Genomic DNA, 19,422 nt, shown 5'->3' with positions numbered 1-19,422 from the left:
TTCCAGTCAGTCATCACATATAGAAATGAACTAAAATTACTTAATCTTGGGCAGCCTGGGTGGCTCAGTGGTTTAGCGCCGCCTTCAGCCTGGGGCCTAATCCTGGAGACCTGGGATTGAGTCCCACGTCGGATCCCTGCACGGAGCCTGCTTCTCCCTCTGCCTGTGTCTCTCATGAATAAATAAAATCTTTTTTTAAAAAATTACTTTATCTTTTAGAAACAAAATCAAGGATTCACAAACTATGGCATTTTATTTCAGAGCCTCTGCTTACATTTGTACAATATATTACATAATTCTTCATTGTTTGCAGATCCTAATATATACTTTATAAGCTTTTATTCTATAAGCTTTTTCTTCAACGTTTTGCTGTCAACAAATCTTTACAGTCCTGTACAAATTTGAATAACTTGAAACCATTTTCAACAAAATTAGTTACTGTAAGCACACACTACAAGACTGAAAATGCTTTTCTTAGAAAAGTTGAATGTAAAGGATTCTGACACGTTAGCATCTACAACAAAACGCTTCGAAATTCTCACGTCGTATTGCCAGAAAACAAATAAAACATGCCAGCCCCATCCAAAGAAAGTACACAGAACTACAATTAAAACGGTAAAACAGTCTGTACAGTAAAGTACTGTGTATTAACAGTGCCAGGTATTAAATAGCTTGAATGAACACATCCGCAATATACAAATGTCTTACAAAGGTGTAGAATTAAATACAAGTGCCAAACAGAACAGAGATTGGAATCATACAACATAAAGTCAATACAAGTGAAAACAATTTTGCGTTCATTTTGGATTTTATACAAGGCATTTAATTTTGTAGGCCTACCACTCCGATTAGCTATTTATACTTAAAATAACAACCATCCTTTTGAGACAGTTCATATCAACAACCTTGAAACATACTAATACAGTTTACTTGTTCCTGAAGTCCTCTTGTAGCTCATAATAAAATAAGCAATACAAATGAATTATCTGTATTTAAGGAAAAAGAAACATTTACAAGAAAACACAAAAATATAACTGTTATAATTCATTATGAATAAATATACACTTTGAACTGGCTAAGTACAATCTTTATACATTGTTTAAGATTTAATACAGTTTATTAGCCATTTTCTTTTTTCACACAATGTATTATATCAAAATTAAAAAAAAATACTGATTTATAGAAAAATGGCAAAGTACAGTAGTTCCATTCCAATTTGAAGGGGCATGAAAAGCCACTGCAAGACCTTTTAGCCTAATTCAAACCTGTAAACATGTTCAGTCTTTTTTAAAGAGAATCTTTAATATTTGGTTACCAGGATTGATGTCTAATATCCTGTTAACTGCAGGTTTTGAATTTATTACATGTGCTTGACTTATACAATTAAAGCCACCCTAAGGTGACTTGCTTTAAAAAACAATTAGCTCGTACAAATGAAAATAGGTTCATATTTTTTCATAAATAAATGGAAAAATATCAAATGTTCCAGCTTTAACAAAATACAAGGGAATACATATACAGTAAGTTATCTTAACATGTTCTGGCCCACCGAGTAACTATGCTTACTGTATTGTCTCTACAGGCAGTGAAAAGCCTCCATTTGCCACAGTGGAAGGCCTTCAAGTTACCAGACACACAATTCCCAGACAAGTTGGAAACAATTATTGCTTGAGGAAAAGCAGTTCATTGTACTTTTTCTTCATAAAAAAAGTGCACTTAAGTGCCAAGTCAGCTTGTCAAGAAACAATTTTTAAATATAAAATAGTGCTTGTCTGATTTTTTTTTTTTTTTTGTGCCACTGTGCAGTATAAAAAAAGACGTGGCCCTCAACAGCCATTAAGTGCAAAGTGCTTTAGCAAGTCCTGCTGTCACCTGCACTCAACTGACATTCCATTTTGTGATGCACTGGACATTGACGGTTCAGCTAGGGTTAACATAACAGCAGCTGTTATGGAACTGGATGAAGGGGAAGAAGAGGATGAGGATGTAGCAGCACCTGAGGAAAGGAGAAATCAAACCAGAGACTTAAACAAATGTTTATACAAGAACAAAAAGAAAGCAAACACCAGTCCACTGGACTAAAATCACTTAGTTTATAAGAGCAGTCCGCAATGTCACAATACCATAGTATCAAAAAAAGGAAAAACTAGTGTATCTCAAGTAGCTAAACCACGTGTCAAAAAGAACTTTAAATCCAATAGGAAAAATCTGTAATCCCTCCAAAAATAATTTCCCTCCTACTAAGTTCTGCATCTTCCAGTGTTTAGAGTTTCTTATGAATTTAAATGGTGATGAGAATGGGAGGCTAATTGCTTCTTCCAGTTGGAACAAAAGGGACCACAGCTCAACTATAGCATTTTCCTATACTTTGTTTACAAAGCAAATGATAAATTTGTTATTTTCCTCAGGGAAATTCTCTCCTTGTTATAGATCAATTATTTGGGGGAAAAATGTTATAATGAATACATGCACAAGGTAAAAGAAAGTCCTTCAGTACAGGAATATAAGGTAGAAAAGCAAATCTCATCAAAAACCCTCCGTAAGTCCTCCAACTTCCACTTCCCCCTTGTTACCAGTTGCTTCATTGTCTTTAAAACTCTAGAATAGGGGCTGGCAAATTATTGCCCCCAGGCCTAATCTAGACCACCTGTTTCTGTTAAGAAAAACTTACTGGAAACAGCCATGCCTATGTGCTTACATCTTGCCTATGGTAGATTTCACACCTACAATGGCAGGATGAAGTTGTTCTCAAGAGACCAACTGGCCCTCAAAGCCCAAATTATTTATCATCTGCCTCTATGGAAAATGTTTCTAGCCCCCGTTCTGATAAGAATGTTATCTCCAGAAGCTAGAGATATGATATGCAAATTTAATATGTGCAGCTACAACTCTACTTGAAAAACACAATCATAGTATATAGTGTTTGATTCCTGATTTTTCTTTTTAAACAATCTGTCTCAGGAGATTGTTACATATCGACACATATATAAATCTACCTCTTTGTCTTTTCAAAGTTGAATAGTACTCCATTATATTTATGAATTATAATATTTAATTTTTAGTCTCTTCCTGTTACCAACAAAAATGCAATGAACATTTTGAGCATTTTATTTTATTTTTTTTCATTTTGAGCATTTTAAATAAAATTTTAAATGTCTACTTTTTCTTTAATGTATCACAAGTTAAATAATTTGTTATTATAAATATTATCACAACAAACTTCTTTATGGTTACTATTTTTCCTTGAGACCTATTCTTAGACCTGGAATTAGCTAGTTCTCCAAATACATAATTAAATTGTTTTCCAAAATAATTGTGCCAATGCTTCCAGCAATGTATATGAATTAAACTATATTTTCCTAGCACTGGTTGCAGTTATACATTTTGAGTGTGGGGATGGCTAGGAATAGTATATTTGGTTTGCTTTTCTTTGACAACTAGGATAGTCATTTTCTGACTGATATTTTAATAGTATTTAGGAACTGACTTTTAATGCTAACACCCCAGAGAAAGCATCCATTTATCAGAATCACTTGCTATAGAGAATCTGTGGTGACACATACACAAAACACTGTTTTTAGAGGAACAGTTTCTGGATAGACCGCTTATTACATAAAAAATACTCTAAAAAGGCTTAGATGACTGAAGAATAAGGAGCTCTAGCATAAGGATTTAAATAGTATGCTTATAATTGATTTTTAATTATTTTTAGATGGTTACATATCAAATAGAATCCTGATCCCCTTCCTTTGACAGAATGTTTTTGTATATACTTTCTATATATTAGCATTTCTTTTCAAATTACTCCATAACCCAGGCTTTCAGCCAGCACACAAATTAAAAAGCCTAGACAAAGTTGGAAAGAGTTATAGGACTTATCACAACAGAAGAAGAGGGATGGAAGTATATTCCTCTGAAGAAAAAAAATGAAATCAAAGTGCTTCAGAGCATGAGAACAGTGGAAAAAGAAGAGGGCCAGGGAGGAAAAATCATAAGCTTGCAATGACACTGTCCCTCCCCCCATCTCTAATGTCCCCTTTCTGCATTCACTACAAAACCTGAGATTTTCCTAGGGCTCCCTTTTTCCTAGGGTCACCATCTCGACCTCCTCACCTCCCCCTATCCCAATCAGCTTTAATCCAGCTTCTCCACTGCCACAGTTCACAGTAAATGCTCTTGAAAAGGTCACTAGTGATTCCAATATTGATCAGCCACTGGCCACTTCACTGGCCTTTCAGCAACATTTGACATAAATGAGCACTCTCCTCTTCCTCAACTGTTGGCCAGCCTCTCCTGGTTTTCTTCATATACGGCTACTCCTCAAGTCTTGCTACTTCAATCTTTTCCCTCTCAGCATTACTCCTAAAAGTGGGCTTGCCTCCACTTTCCTTCTTTTGTACTCACGTTTATTTTCTAGGTGATTTTCTCAAGTACTGGGCTTAATAAAGATAAGAACTGTACTCTAGCTATGCCAGTGACTTAAAAGTGATCTCTCTGGTCCTGCCTTCTCCCTTGAGCTACACACTTACATATCCTACCCTCTACCCAACATCTCCATCTGGATGCACAATAGGCATTTCAAAAAGTAACATGGCAAAGGAGCACCTGGGTGGCTCAGTCAGTTAAGTGTCTGACTTTGGCTCAGGTCATGATCTCAGAGTTCTGGGATCTGAGCACAGTTCAGGACTCTCGGCTCAGTGGGGAGTCTGCTTACTCCTCTCTGCCCCCTCCCCTCGCTTGTGTGCACATGCTCTCTCTCAAATAAATAAAATCCTAAAAAAAAAAAAAAAAAAAAAAAAAGTAACATGACAAAAACAAATATGTCTAATCCTTTCTGTGTTCCCCAACCCATATCTTTTCTAGGTCTTCCTGTTTAGGTCTTCCTCATTTCCAAAGTCAGCACCAAGTAGCCGTGTGTTCCAGCTGAAAACCTACAGGTCATCTTGCTGCTTCTTCCCTCCACCTGCACCGAATCCATCAGCAAGCACTGTTAACCCAGCATGCAGTCCAGAGCACTGTCACTCACCCCCAGAAGCCACTGTAAATTTAACATCTCCCTAACCAATATCGCTTCCCTCTACCACTGCCCATCTAGAGTTTGCTTTCCACATAGCAGTGATCTTTAAAAACTATAAATAGACCACAACATTTTCCTGTTTAAAACTTTCAAATAGCTGTCCATCTCACTTAGAATAAAATCTAAACCTGTCATCCTTGCATACAAAGCCCCACAGGATTTGGCTTCTGCCTACCTAGATTACGTTTCTACCACTTTCACCACCGTGATTTTCTTTCTGCTCCTGAAGGCACCAAGTGTATTCCCACCTTAGAGCAGCTGTTTCCAGCCTGGGGTGCAATTTTGCCCCCTAGAGGATATCTGAAAAACATCTGAAGACATTTTTGTTTGTCACGACTGTGAGGCACGGGCTATTGGCACCCAGAGGGTAGAGGCCAGGGCTGCTGCTAACCCATCCTACAGTGCACAGAACAGCCCCCCACAGCAAAGAATTATCTGGCCCAAAATGTTTAAAAAAAAAAAAATTAAACAAAAAACCCACACCTCTATCTTAGGGAATAATTGCTGTTCTCTCTGCCCAGGACTCCCTAATGCACTGAATTCTGTCTCCCCAAATTCTATGTTGAAACCCTAACTTCCAATGTGACAGTATTTGGAGGTAAGCCATGTATCTCCTGCCTGTGGTACTTTATTATGGCAGCCCTGGAAGACTAAGAGAACTCTTTTCCCTCAGATTTAGCTTCTCTCACTTCCTCTGGTCATTCAGGTATCAATGAAATGTCCCGACCACTTGTAATCTAACACATCCAATCCCTGGGTTAACATTATTCTCTTCACAGTGTTCTTCACTATCTGAAATCTAATTTGGGTTTTTTGAGGCAGATTATAAACTCCATGAAAGTGAACATTGTGATTTGAAATAATTTTTTTCTTTAGATAAAATTTTCCATTTTATGTATGAGGAAAATAAGACAGAGAGATTAAAGGACTTGCCTAACAATACACAGATGTAAACTCAAGAGTCTAACTGTAGTCATAAATTGCTTAAGTAAGGTTAGTAACTTACTTTCTCTCTCTTTCTTCTTTAAACGCTTTCTCCTCCGATCGATGGAAGCTACTTCAGATTTTAATGACAGATAATGTTTTCTGATTTCCTGAAGTTTTTCTTGAAGAATTGTGATGCGTTCAGCACTTGTCATATTTTCCAGGTCCGCTGTGAATTTAAACGTTTCATCAATACATATTTTTGAACAAAACTGTAGCACATAAAAGCAAGCATATAGTGTGGTTGCAGAAAAAGGTCAAGACAGATGAACTAAAAATAAGGCTTATGGATATTGTTTCCCTGAGATTTTTTTTCTTAGCCTAGAACATAACGAGCTATGCCTATTTAGGGGCACCTGGATGGCTCAGTCAGTTGAACATGTGACTCAGGATCTCAGGGTAGTGGGTGCAAGTCCCCTGTTGGGTGCAGCTTACTTAAAAATCTTAAAAATTAAAAAAAAAGAAAAAAAAGGAAAAGCTATGCCTATATATGCTTGTAACATAATGCATGTTGAATCTGTTGAATAAATGCGTAAAATTAAAAACCTTAGTCCCTAAATACATATGCTAAAAATTCTATCATAAGTATCAAATACATATGCTAAAAATTCACATACAGTATCACAATATATCACTAAAAATCATACTTAGATAAATTTTTGTCTTTCAGCCTCTTCTTGTCCTCTTTTTTGATTTTTATGAGTTATGTATAACTTTTGTTTTTTGCGTATGTATAAATATATAAATTTTAAATAGTAGGAAAACTTTAAAAAGCTCTAAAAAAAGCAGTTTTCAATTTCCTAAGAATATCTCCATGTGTGAAAAACTCTGGGGTAATCTTTTTCAGGAAGTTTTTATTATGGAGATTTCTCATGTAAGCTAAAGTACACAGAATAATAACGCCATCCACAAACCAACATTCAGCTTCAGTGATTAGCATTCATGGCAAATCTTGTCTCTTTCTACCCCACTGATAACTCCCACTCCCAAGTGCAGATTATTTTTAAGCAAATTTCTAACATCTTATCATAAATATCTATCTAGTTGATGTTGATATTTGTCTGAATTGCCTTGAAATTTTTCTTTTCGAAACTTGTTCATGCAAATCAAGATCCAAATAAGCTCTCTACACTGCCATCGGTTATGATGTCTTAAGTTTGGTTATAGCCTCTTTTTTGGAGTTATTAGCCTGAAAAGCACTACCAGGCTGAAGTTTCTTCCTCTATTTTTTTTTTTTTAAGATTTTACTTATTTATTCATGAGACAGAGAGAGAGAGAGGCAGAGACACAGGCAGAGGGAGAAGCAGGCTTCCCACAAGGAGCCTAATGCGGGGCTTGATCCTGGACCCCAGGATCATGCCCTGAGCCAAAGGCAGATGCTCAACCGCTGAGCGACCCAGGTGTCCTGAAGTTTCTTCCTCTTCATTGTCAATATACTAAATGTCACTTACACATCTGAAAACTCCATTTGTAAACTTTGGGTAATCGATTACTGGGTTCCTTGAGATCCGGATCTTTATCTCCATTCTTTCCACATTTTCCTGGGGACTGTGTCCTTGCAGGAGATTTGGTACTGTGAGACTTCATTCCAGTGGAAACTGATTTGACCGGCTGACTCTTAGTTACACTTTCTCCAGCAGAAAGTTCTTCACTATCACTACTATTTGCTGAAAGAAAAATTAAAAGAAAAGCATTAGTAAACCAAAAAATAACAAAAAACTTGTCACAGATTTTAGTGAACAATTTAACAATTTAACATTTTCTACTGAAGTGAGTACCTTGCTTTACAGATCCTGCCTAGAGACCTGAAAAGTCATCATGTACAAATACAGCAGCATCTCAGTGAAGGACAACAAAACCAAAACCAATAAATTCTTACCTGAATTGCCAATAATATATTTTTTTAAATCATTCAAACTAATCTTCCATTACACCTGATAGACTGCCAATGTATCATAATTATATATTTGAATGCGTTTTTATTCTAATATGTTACTATATGAAAAACAGAATACAGCATTTTTAAAATGACTCATTGTAAGAACTTAATTTTAATATTTTAGGTTGTATACATATCATGTTCATATAATACTTTTCCTACTCCTCTGGCCATAAGCAAACAATGATATATAATCATGAAATTCAATAAAAAAAATTCTTTGGGTTCCCAAACTCTAAACTTTAATGTGTACATGATTTTCTCCTTAACTAACTCATATCATAGCATGTTGACTAAAATAAACCATCAATTCAACTCTGGTAAATATATTCAGTATGAGTATTTCACAAATCTATGTAATAACTGTGTTACATCTGTCTCTGCTGATCAGTCTCAGTTCTCCAATAGAAAGGCTTAACCTTGCCAGTTTACCATGTGAATAGGTGATGCGGATTGATATTTCCATGAATTACCACTTCCTGGACACAAAGTATTATCTTAGATTCCATGGGTTGGTTCCACTTTACTAAATTATTCTCAGAGAATGGTTTCCTCATTCTGATGTACCAAGCCTTTGGCCCAATAATTAAAATGGGAGAATATAATTAACTATAACTGCTACAGAACAGTTATAGAATACAATCAAATATAACTAATGTACTCAAAATTATAGAAATACATTAAGTGACTTGTTGAAGATGAGCCCTCTTAGGAAATGTCATTTAAACGGTAAAGTCTTTAAGACAAAAATATCACTGTGTAGTAAGTAACACTTTAAATATCCTGTTTGATATTCCAAGTAATTGACGATCAACTTAGCATTTATTTATTGTTTCATTATTTAACAACAGCTACCCCCAAGAAAAGCATAGTTAGGCTTTCAAAGCCTGAAAAGTATTCTAGATAGAAAAGGTACACAGCAACTCCTCCCACTGTGGTGTTTGGAGAATGAAGAAACGCCACCACTCCTTTATAAAACACATCTTAAACGAATCCCCTCCCAACCCCACCACTGCTGCTCTGGAACCCCTGGCAACTCCTAGCTAAGCCACCCAAGGCTTGGCCCCACTCTGATGCAGTGGTCTGCCTCAGCCTGGCTTTCATGGCCTTGCTGAGCACAGCCGCCCGGGGCCCCGAGGGACGCCATATTCACCGCCTGGAAGTCATATGGGCTCAGCAGAACCTCGGGGAGCTGGCCGCATAACCCTTTTCTGCACTGAAGTGCAGCCAAGCCGGCCGATAGCAAAGGTCAGGCAGTGGAGGTGGCAGGAGTCTCCTGGAAGAGCAGCAGGAGGTCAGTGTGGGGCACCTGAAAAAAAATTCTTTACATATTTTCTGCTTCTCACTTTGTCTACAAAAGAGAGATAAAATGTGCAGCTCTCAGGAGAAATACAGTATATAAATTCCTGTTGGTTGACAAACAGAGCCATTACTAAAGTTAAATTTTTAGTATTGTTTATATAGCTGCTCTTGGGACACACAGTTTGGGGTACCACAGATAAATGTAGTAGACTGGAGTTGTTAGAATTACAGCTCTAAAGCTATCTTGATTAATCTCTTTCAGTCTGATTTTGCCTTGAAGAGTTACAAAGCAATCAATTTCATTGTAATAAAAACAATATATAATTGAAAGTATTTTCAATTATATATGATACATATAATGTCAAGTGGAAAGAATGGGTGGGACATAACACTAACAAAGATGTTGAACTTATATTGGCTATTATCTTAAAGAGGATTACCTGATCATTCATCAGCAATCAATACCACTGTTGAATTTCAACACCAAACTGCTTAATCCTAGAATTTACCTAGGATCAGAAGACTTCTGTGTGACTTTTTTGAGGGCAGAGACAAAACCAAAATATTTAACTATACCATATCCTGAATACCCTTTTCTTAATGGGGGGGAAAAAACCATATCCGCCATTATTTATATATTTAAATAACGAGAGGTTTCACACTTACTGCCTTTTCCCTTTTTTTTGTTGTTTACCACTGTTGCTTTATGGCTTCGTTTCTGCTTTTTTGATGAACTTCCTCCTCCCTGAGATTCCTTCCCTCTTTTCTGACCTGTACAGGCTATGATGGGAAAGAAATTATTAAGTAACACAAAGTAAAATTAAGCTTTCCTAGGTATAAATTAATTCCACATTTTAGAAGCAGAGAACAACTCTGAAACTATGCATATTCTTTATGAGAGGTACAATTATCAAAGAAATTACTGTAATTTTTAGAATTACTTATCATTAATGAACTGAATTACTACACATAATAGAAGAGTTTTAAAAAAGCAAATAAAATAGGTACATCCATCTTAGAAAAATCAGATAAAACTAAAAACAGTTCTCAAAATACTACTGGAAGTTTATGAGTCTAGTCATTCAAAAACAGGTAAATGCTGAAAATAAAAACTGAAATTTGTTAAAATTCAATAAAAGCAAAATAAATATTAAGATTTAATTACAGATGAAAATATTAATGCTATATTTTTAATGATATTAATTTTTAAATTTATATTAATGGGATAAATTTTAGTAATTCACACTTAGTTATTTTACCAATTTATTTATTTCACCAATAACCTCACTGCCAGAGCACTGGTTGACACATATACCATTTACAAATCCAGCATAGTAATTCTGAGAAATATTTCATCTTCTTGGCAGGAAATTATCCCGAAACATCATAAATGTCTTCCTCTTTAAGAACTAGCCCACATCCTACATCTTCACTAAGACCTTCTCCTCATTAAGACATGCCCAGGCTTCATGTCATGACCACTCCTCCAGACTGTAGTTTCAGGACACTTTTCTATACTATTAACTTGGTCCTCAGCATCTGCTGTGTTTCTAAGTATTTCTAATTATATGTACCATCTACCAGACTTCTTCAGAGATTAATGAAGTCCCATCTCTACTCAGTACAATGTCAGATACTGTAATGACATATAAATATGATTAAAAAAAAACTATGCATGCTTGCTACAAGAAACATTTCTTAGTCCTGTTACAATTGGTAAAATCAGTCTTGAATATATAAGATGGGCTTCCTTGGTCAAAAATGGAATAAGCTAGGGGTGCCTGGGTGGCTTAGTTGGTAAGTGTCTGCCTTCAGCTCAAGTCATGATCTCAGGGTCCTGGGATTGAGCCCTGTAACAGGCTCCCTATTCAGTGGGGAGCCTGTTTCTCCCTCTCTCTGCCACTCCCCCTGCTTGTGCTGTCTGTCAAATAAACTCTTAAAAAAAAAAAAAAGGAATAGGCTATTAACTGTTTTGTTTGTAACTTCCTAATTTTTTAAATTACACCTTACTGATAACTTTTCCTAATGCTATTTTATTTATTTATTTTTTAAGATTTTTATTTATTTATTCATGAGAGACAGAGAGACAGAGAGAGAGAGAGGCAGAGACACAGGCAGAGAGAGAAACAGGTTCCATGCAGGGAGCCCCACGTGGGACTCGATCCCAGGTCCCCAGGATTAGGCCCTGGGCTGAAGGTGGCGCTAAAGTGCTGAGCCATCCGGGCTGCCCTCCTAATGCTATTTTAATATAACAATTTAAGTGAAACATAAAGAGGTTATTAAAGTAATGACTATATTGAAGCACAGAGTTTTAAAAATAATTGCCAGGTTTCTCCCTAAAAGAGTGTTAATTCTGAAGCTTTCAGGTGCAAGAAATAAAAAGCTTAATGTGAACTAATTGGAGGGAAATCCTAAATTTAAGTTGTAAAACTTCCATTTTTACTTTTGCTATAATGTGAATTCTCTGATATTGGTAGACAAATTTCTTAAAATGAAGCCATATGAAATCGGTGCTTAAGAATTTATTTTAAAGAGAGATCAAGGGGCACCTGGGTAGCTCAGTGGTTGAGTGTCTGCCTTTGGCTCAGGGGGTGATCCCAGAGTCCTGGGATCAAGTCCTGCATTAGGCTCCCTGCGGGAAGCCTCTTCTCCCTCTACCTATGTCCCTGCCTCTCTGTGTCTCTCTCATGAATAAATAATCTTTAAAAAAAATAAAGAGAGATCAATTCTAAAAAATATTTTATGCTTTGATTTCATAAAGCAGATGGTCTCTATTATCCTAAATTTGGGAGTATTTCTTCAGTTGAATACTTTTTAACCTGGTCAAGATCAAGATTCCAAAAAAGACAGTGCTTAGTCAGTCAAAAAACTATTCTAGCTCTTTTCCATGGAACACATACTGTAGCTATATGCATGAATATGAAAACATAATGATGATCCCAACTGAATTGCAACTATATTTTTAGTTAATATTTATTTTTATTATTATTTTTAAAGATTTTATTTATTTATTCATGAGAGACAGAGAGAGGCAGAGATAGAGGCAGAGACATAGGCAGTGGGAGCAGAAGTAGGCTCCATGCAAGGAGCCCGATGCAGAACTTGGTCCCGGAACTCCGAGACCACACCCTGAGCCGAAGGCAGAGGCTCAACCACTGAGCCACCCAGGTGTCCCAACATTTATTTTTTAAAAAGAAATGTTTTAAGTCCAGATTTGTATGACAGTGTCACATCATTGTATCTCAGTAAAGCTGAAAAAAAGGAAAAAAATATTTGTGTGAGAATCTTGGAATTAACTCATCTGATCTATGCCACATCTCTTTAAACTCAGCTAAAAACGTAAGGCAAGTATAATAAAAACTGGTATGTTATATAAAATACATATCCTATCTTTGCAATGGAAAAGTATGTTTCGAAGCCAAGTGTCAGTGTATATTATATTCATTTGAAGACACCTGAGTGAAGTGGTTTATAAGAAAAATAATGACAGAAGTATAGCTATGGTAAAATCAAAAGGCACTAATACTTTGGAAAGTACTAATTTGAATTTCTTTTAACAACTCCACGGAAAATCAAAAAGTATTATTGTAGGTTATTTACATACACATTGGTCCTTCAATTTGGAAGCTATGCAACTAAGAAAGCAGCAAATTCCTTTACAAACTCACACAAGTTAGTCAGGCTTGAAAATCAGTTTGACACGGTTGTCTGAGGAAAGCAGTGCCTGGACAGTTGGTTGCTCCAAACCCCTACATACAGTATTTGGTTAAGGGTGGAGGGGTCTGTCAATAAATCAAAATGTTTGTGAGAAACTGCACATTACAATTGCAAAAACAACGTTACAGAAATATACTTCAGCTGCTCATGCCATATAGTCATGTATAATGAATTTTCAAGCAGGTTTGGATTTTGGATGCACTTTTCGCATGTGTTCTGGTCCACTATGAAATGTAATAGCTTAAGCAAAGGATATTAAATCCTTCTCAAGCTTTTAAATTCATTCACTACTCATCACTCAAATTACCGTTCAAATTTCCATTTTACCATGTTCACACAAGTATTTCACTTAAACATCTCATGTTCTAATAGGAGACACTGTGAAGCCCTTGACAGTGTAAGGAGGGAAATCTTAAAATAAGGCAATGTGTGCTTTTTGCTCCTCACCTTTGTCAGGATGTTCTGGTTCTGGCTGATTACTACTGCTGGAGCTCACACTTGCGTCAAAGCCTGCTGGTGAGCTGTTCCCTTCCGACTGGAGGTCTTGGAGCTCCCCTGCGACACTATCCACCTCAATTGTGCTATCCGTTTCACTCTTGATACTTCGAACCTCCTCTTGGTTTGGAGCCAGCGGTTCTGACACTGTCACAGAAGACTGCTGCTGACCGGCTTCTGTTACAGTGACCGAGGAAGGCGATTCGGGTGTAGTAGGAGGGGTATTGAGCACGGAATTGCTGCCACTACTAGGAAATTCTGCTTTTTTGTCACCGATCTCTGCTGTTTTTTCCTCAGCGGGTTTACTGTCAGCACTGGCTGGAGGTGGTGTTTCCAGCTCGGCACTGGGCGAGCAGCTCTCCTCCTCAGCTACAGTCTGCAGTGACCCCTCTGCCGGCCCCTCTTCTGGGGCAGGATGGGGCGGGGAAGCTGCCGCCTCCGTGTCAGAGTCTGAAAAAAGCTCCTTCAGTGTTTTTTTAGGCCACTGCCCCTGAATGCTTGACCAGACATCTTTTCGATCTTTTGCTCTGCTGTTCTGAAGTCTTTCATCAGAGTTATTTAAAAGTTTTATCCTTTTTTCTGCCACCTCTGAAAATCCTGAATAGAAACCAGTTGTCCGGAGAGATTTTCTCTTCTCCTCCAAACCATTATATTTCTTAGTTGGCGTCATCTTTGTTTTTGATTTTTCATCTTCCTCTTCATCTGAAGAGCTGTTGCTACTGTTTTCTATGCAAAGCGATTCTTTGTTCTTGGCTTTTTCTTCCTTTTTGCCAGGTGATCCGGTTTTTAAACACTCCTCTGTATTGCAATACCTTCTTTTACCACGTTTCACTTGTGGCTTTGAAGACTTCTCTGTGGTGTCTTTCTTAACATCTTTCCTCTTTTTTGTGATTTCGTCGTCTTCTTCATAATCAGTATCTTCAGATAATCCTTCCATATCTTTTCTTAATCTTTCTGGAGATTTTGACACTGGTTTGGACATTACCAAATCTGCATGGACTTTGTTTTCTTCTAGCAATGATGAACTGTTCTGTTCCTCTTTCGCAAGAAGATCATTTCTGGTGTGGGTCAAATGATCAATCTTAGAGTCCTCTTTGCCACTGTTATCTATATCTTGAGCACCTGTCTCATCTTCCTGCTCACTGTCCTCAGCAGAACTTTCAGAAGCTAGAAAATAAGAAGAAAAGCCAATGAGTATAATAACACTAGCAATGACTTCCCTGTGCAAGGCGCTTGATATAATTAGCCTGTTTATAACCCTCTTGGGTTGCTAGGCTTTATCCCCATCTTACAGGTGAGGAAAGGGAGCTTTGAAGAGGGAAGACACTCACACAATGATGGTAATGTTTTACATTGAGAGGGTGACTGTAGTGACACTCCTGTACACCTTTGCCAAAACACAACAAATTGTAAGCATAAAAATCATGAAATTTATTGTTTGTAAATTATACCTCGATAAAGCTGATTATAAAAAAGAAACCTCTTAAATTTATGAGTAGAATATAATAGTGCAGTCAGGATGCAGTCCCAGGTCCAGGTAATTCTAACTTCAAAGTCTGTATTCTTAGGAAATTATATACTTCATTTTCAGTGTTGTAATGATTATTCAAATATTTATGAACAATGAATTTCTATGATGTTTTAAAGAATAGACACAATTAACTTAAGTAACTGATACCTTACATAAAAATATTTACAGATTTTATTTCTTAAAAATTCATTTTAGTAAATGAATTCAATTAGGTATAAAAAATAATTGCCAGGGCATCTGGGTGGCTCAGTCGGTTGAGCATCCAGCTCTTGGTTTCAGCTCAGGTTGTGATCTCATGGGTCATAGGATGGAGCCCCAAGTAAGGCTCTGTAGTCAGTAGGGCGTCTGCTGGAGATTCTCTCTTCCTCTCCCTCTGCCCCTCCTCCCTACTCACGTGCACTCGCTAGCTCTCTCAAAATAAATAAATATATCTTAAAAAATTTTTGCCTTTACTAGGATTTTAATATTAACATTTACTGAGAAAATGCTATATGCCAGATACTTTGATATGCCTTGCACAGACTGTCTGATTCAGTCTCACAATAACCCTATAAGCGGCAGGTAAAATAACCCCATTTTACAGTTTAGGAGACTGGAATTTAGAGGTTAAACTACCCCAAAGAGCTAGTAAAAGTCGAGATGAAATAGAAATATAAGCTGTTTGAACTCCTGATTTAAAATTGTAATTACAATACTATATATATATATATATTAAAAGATTTTATTTATTTATTCACAAGAGACACAGAAAGAGAGAGGCAGAGATATAGGCAGAGGGAGAAGCAGGCTCCATGCAGGGAGCTCGATTGGGATTTGATCCCGGGACCCCAGGACCATAACCTGAGCCAAAGGCAGATGCGCTTAACTGCTGAGCCAAGCAGGTGTCCCACTACGTATATTCTTTAGCTAAGTTTCCTAAAAATAAAAAATGATACAATTAAGACAGAAACATTTAACTTTTCAACATGTTCTGTATAACTGAATTTTTTAAACCATGGAAGCAATGCAAATATGACTATAAACAAATGTAGAAAGAAAACCAACAGCTCTTTTTCTTCCTTTTGCAGCCTCTGAAGTCTCAATACCATTTCTTTGGGTAGTATATTATTTAGAAATGATGAAAAAAAAAAATAGAAATGATGAGAACTGTAACTTTGTTCATTTAGGAAATTTAGCCTGCAATGAGCAGTGAGGATGTTTTCTTATTAATATTCCCATCTCCTGTCATACTTTCTATATATAATCATCTTTAATTAAATATACTATTTGTAACGTACATAAATGTGGTTCACTGCAGAAGTAGGCAGCATGCTTGATAAACTTCTTTTGTGATAGAGCCATTTATTTTTTTCAAGTTTCCACAAGTCCTTCTTTTCTTTTCTACGTTATGTCTTCCTTTTGTAGGCCTTTCATCTTTATTTCAACTGCTCCATTAAGTCTAGCACTCCATCTGATTCCCTTATTCACCAAATCTCTCTATCTCAGAGGCCTACTTTCTAACTCCATCTAGTTGGTTGCTCTCTGGGTCTACTCTAATAGCCATCATCCTAGAATTCCTTTCACTGCTTTCTCTTGACAGAGACCCACTGTTAAATGAATTGCCCATCTTCCCCTTTCTTGGTTTATTCCTGTATGTGTTGGAGCACATCATCTAGTACTTTCTTGAAAAAGTTATATAGAAGATAAATATTATTTGTCCTTATATCTGAATACATCCTACCCTTCAAACTTCATTGTTTTAGGTACAGAATTCCAAGTTGAAAATTATTTCCCCTCAAAACTTTGAAGGTATTTTCCTTACAAGTGTTAAAAACACTACTTTCATTTGTCTTCTCATCCTTAGTGGTGGTTGTTTTTATTGCTGGTATTTTTAAATTTCATAATAATGCACTGTGGCATAGCTCTTTCTTAACCAATTTACCAGGTGTTTGGTGGGCTCTTTCAATATAAAGATTCAATGTCCTAGGGCACCTGGGTGGCTCAGTCAGTTAAGCGTCTCCTTTGGCTCAGGTCATGATCTCAAGGTCCTGGGGCCTTTCATCTGGTCCCCTGCGCAGCGAGGAGTCGGCTTCTCCCTTTCTCCCTGCCCCTCATTGCCTCTTCCCCTTGCTGGTGCTCTATCTTACATACTCTGTCTCCCGCTCTTCCCAATAAATGAATAAAATCTTTAAAAAAAAGAATCATGGGCAGCCCCAGTGGCCCAGCGGTTTAGTGCCATCTTTGGCCCAGAGTGTGATCTTGGGGACCCAGTATCGAGTCCCACATCGGGCTCCCTGCATGGAGCCTGCTTCTCCCTCTACCTGTATCTCTGCTCCTCTCTCTCTCTCTCTCTCTCTCTGTCATGAATAAATAAATAAAATCTAAAAAAAAAAAAAAAAATCATGTCTGTTAGTTCTGAAGGTTTTCTTCTTTTAGTTACTTGGTAATTTCTCCACCTACCCAAAGATTATTCCAGGATGACTCCAGAGATTGGTATGCATATGGGGGGGGTGGGGGGAAGAGAATATACCACTGTATATACATCATATATACAGCACTCACTAAGACATGAGGTACAAATCAATAATTTAGTTGTGAGACAGTTTATAAGAAAATCCCAGCTCAGTGTTTTCTTGTTCAGTTTTTCAAAACCCAACTGCTTTTTATAGTTACAAATAACCAGGCATCTGTTTCCATGGCTTCTTGATGCCTCAGGCTGACTGATTCTAGAAGTAATGCTAGTGCCTTTCTCCCCATTACAAAAAACAAAGATTATAAACATGAGAGTATTACTCAAAGAGTGGTATGGTTACCTGTTAATTTCTTCCCCTCTAATTTCACTATTCCTAGAATGATACTCATATCACTCATCTTCTAACATTCCTATCACTGCTTTCTTACACTTTCTCAAGTTTTCCTCAACTTCAAATTCTGCTTTGTTGAATTTTAATTTTTATTTCTAAGTTTTTCTTGTTTGTTCCTTTTTCACTGTATCCTGTTCTTGTTTTATAGATACTTCTGGGTTCTCTGAGGTTAATAATAACCAGAGATAATTAATAGTTCATGTTTGTTACCTTCATTCTCTCTCTCCTCAAGGGTCATCATTTCTTCTGTTTTAGTTTCCATCTTTTATGCTGGAGCTTTCCTTGATTATGTACACTGAAGGATGACCTACTAAAACTTAACTCTGTTGGTATGGGTTATTAATGGATAAGCTTTCCATTTGGTGATTCATCAGGGATCTAGTTCACTTGAGAGGATTTAGTGCTAAAATGTGAATGATTACTCTCTAGAGACATTCAATGCCTCCACAGAATTCTAACCATCACCTCCTCTCTTGTTCCATCCGTAGCCCATCTCATGCCAAGGAGATAGACTCCTAGCTATCTGTTCTATACTCGTGGGTGGTCTCAAATTTTCTTTATTATATACATGTACATATACATACACATATGCATTCATAGCAACAATCTCTTTTTTTTAAACTGTAAATAATCTGAAATGTCTTGAAGTTGATCTATGGCCAAATCTAAAATAAAATAAAATTCACCATGGAAAGGAGAAAATATGAAGCAAATATTTAAAATGTTACAAATATGCCAATATGATGCTCACTGTTGAATTATGCACAATAGGGAAAATAATTGAAATAACCTAAATATCTTTTTTTTAATCAAAAACTAATTAAATAGGGCAGCCCCAGTGGCACAGCGGTTTAGTGCCACCTGCAGCCCAGGGTATGATCCTGTAGACCCAGGATCGAGTCCCACATCGGGCTCCCTGCGTGGAGCCTGCTTCTCCCTCTGCCTCTCATGAATAAATAAAATCTTAAAAAAAAAAAAAAAGAACTAATTAAATAAATTATGATACAGCTATCCTGTAGTATGAATATGCTGATATGGAAAAATTTATCAGTTATACTATACCAAGTCCCACACCAAAAGGTTGGGTTTGCAGTGTCAATGATCCCATTTATAAATATATTGTATTGTGTATGCGTGTATATGTATCTGTGTGTTGTTTGAGGATATATATTTATTATACTAATATATAATACTAATACTTATATATTACATACACAATCATACATATGCTACGTTAACACTATTTCTGAAATAATACAGGAACAAACACAGGGAAAAACAGGAGAGAACAGCAACAGGATGCACAAGCCAGAAAGCAGATGAATCAGAGTTAACAGATTCAAGAAAGGCAACTTTTTTCTCAAGTCAGCAATGAATGGAGCTGAGAATAAACCCAGATATTCAATAATAATTGGCTATATCATATATCTATGAAAATGAAAAGTAGAGGAGTCAGCCTAATGTAAGGAGCATTGGGTGAACATTATTATTATTATTATTAGGTGAACATTATTTGACAAGTATTTAGATTCCT

General features: G+C 36.7%; 1 protein-coding gene across 5 annotated transcripts in view; it reads right to left on the bottom strand.

Moving 5' to 3' along the window:
- Nucleotides 1-234: 234 nt before the first annotated feature.
- Nucleotides 235-19,422, bottom strand: part of ARID4B (AT-rich interaction domain 4B) — a 148,046-nt gene continuing 128,858 nt past the window's right edge. For 4 of the 5 annotated variants that reach the window (XM_072755938.1, XM_072755940.1, XM_072755941.1 and 1 more), the window contains 5 exons: nucleotides 13,467-14,681; nucleotides 9,969-10,082; nucleotides 7,513-7,728; nucleotides 6,084-6,230; nucleotides 235-1,996 (listed from right to left, as the gene is read on the bottom strand). In XM_072755938.1, coding sequence (XP_072612039.1) covers nucleotides 1,869-1,996; nucleotides 6,084-6,230; nucleotides 7,513-7,728; nucleotides 9,969-10,082; nucleotides 13,467-14,681 — 1,820 coding nt within the window. In that variant the 3' untranslated portion in view covers nucleotides 235-1,868. Of the gene's footprint in view, nucleotides 1,997-6,083; nucleotides 6,231-7,512; nucleotides 7,729-9,153; nucleotides 9,310-9,968; nucleotides 10,083-13,466; nucleotides 14,682-19,422 lie in introns of all 5 variants that reach the window. The other variant, XR_012001063.1, reaches the window with a different exon arrangement.

Source organism: Vulpes vulpes, chromosome 4 (genome assembly GCF_048418805.1).
Source record: "Vulpes vulpes isolate BD-2025 chromosome 4, VulVul3, whole genome shotgun sequence".
NCBI lineage: Eukaryota > Metazoa > Chordata > Mammalia > Carnivora > Canidae > Vulpes > Vulpes vulpes.
The sequence above is the reverse complement of the archived record's forward strand: the minus strand, read 5'-3'. Positions and strand labels throughout refer to the sequence as shown.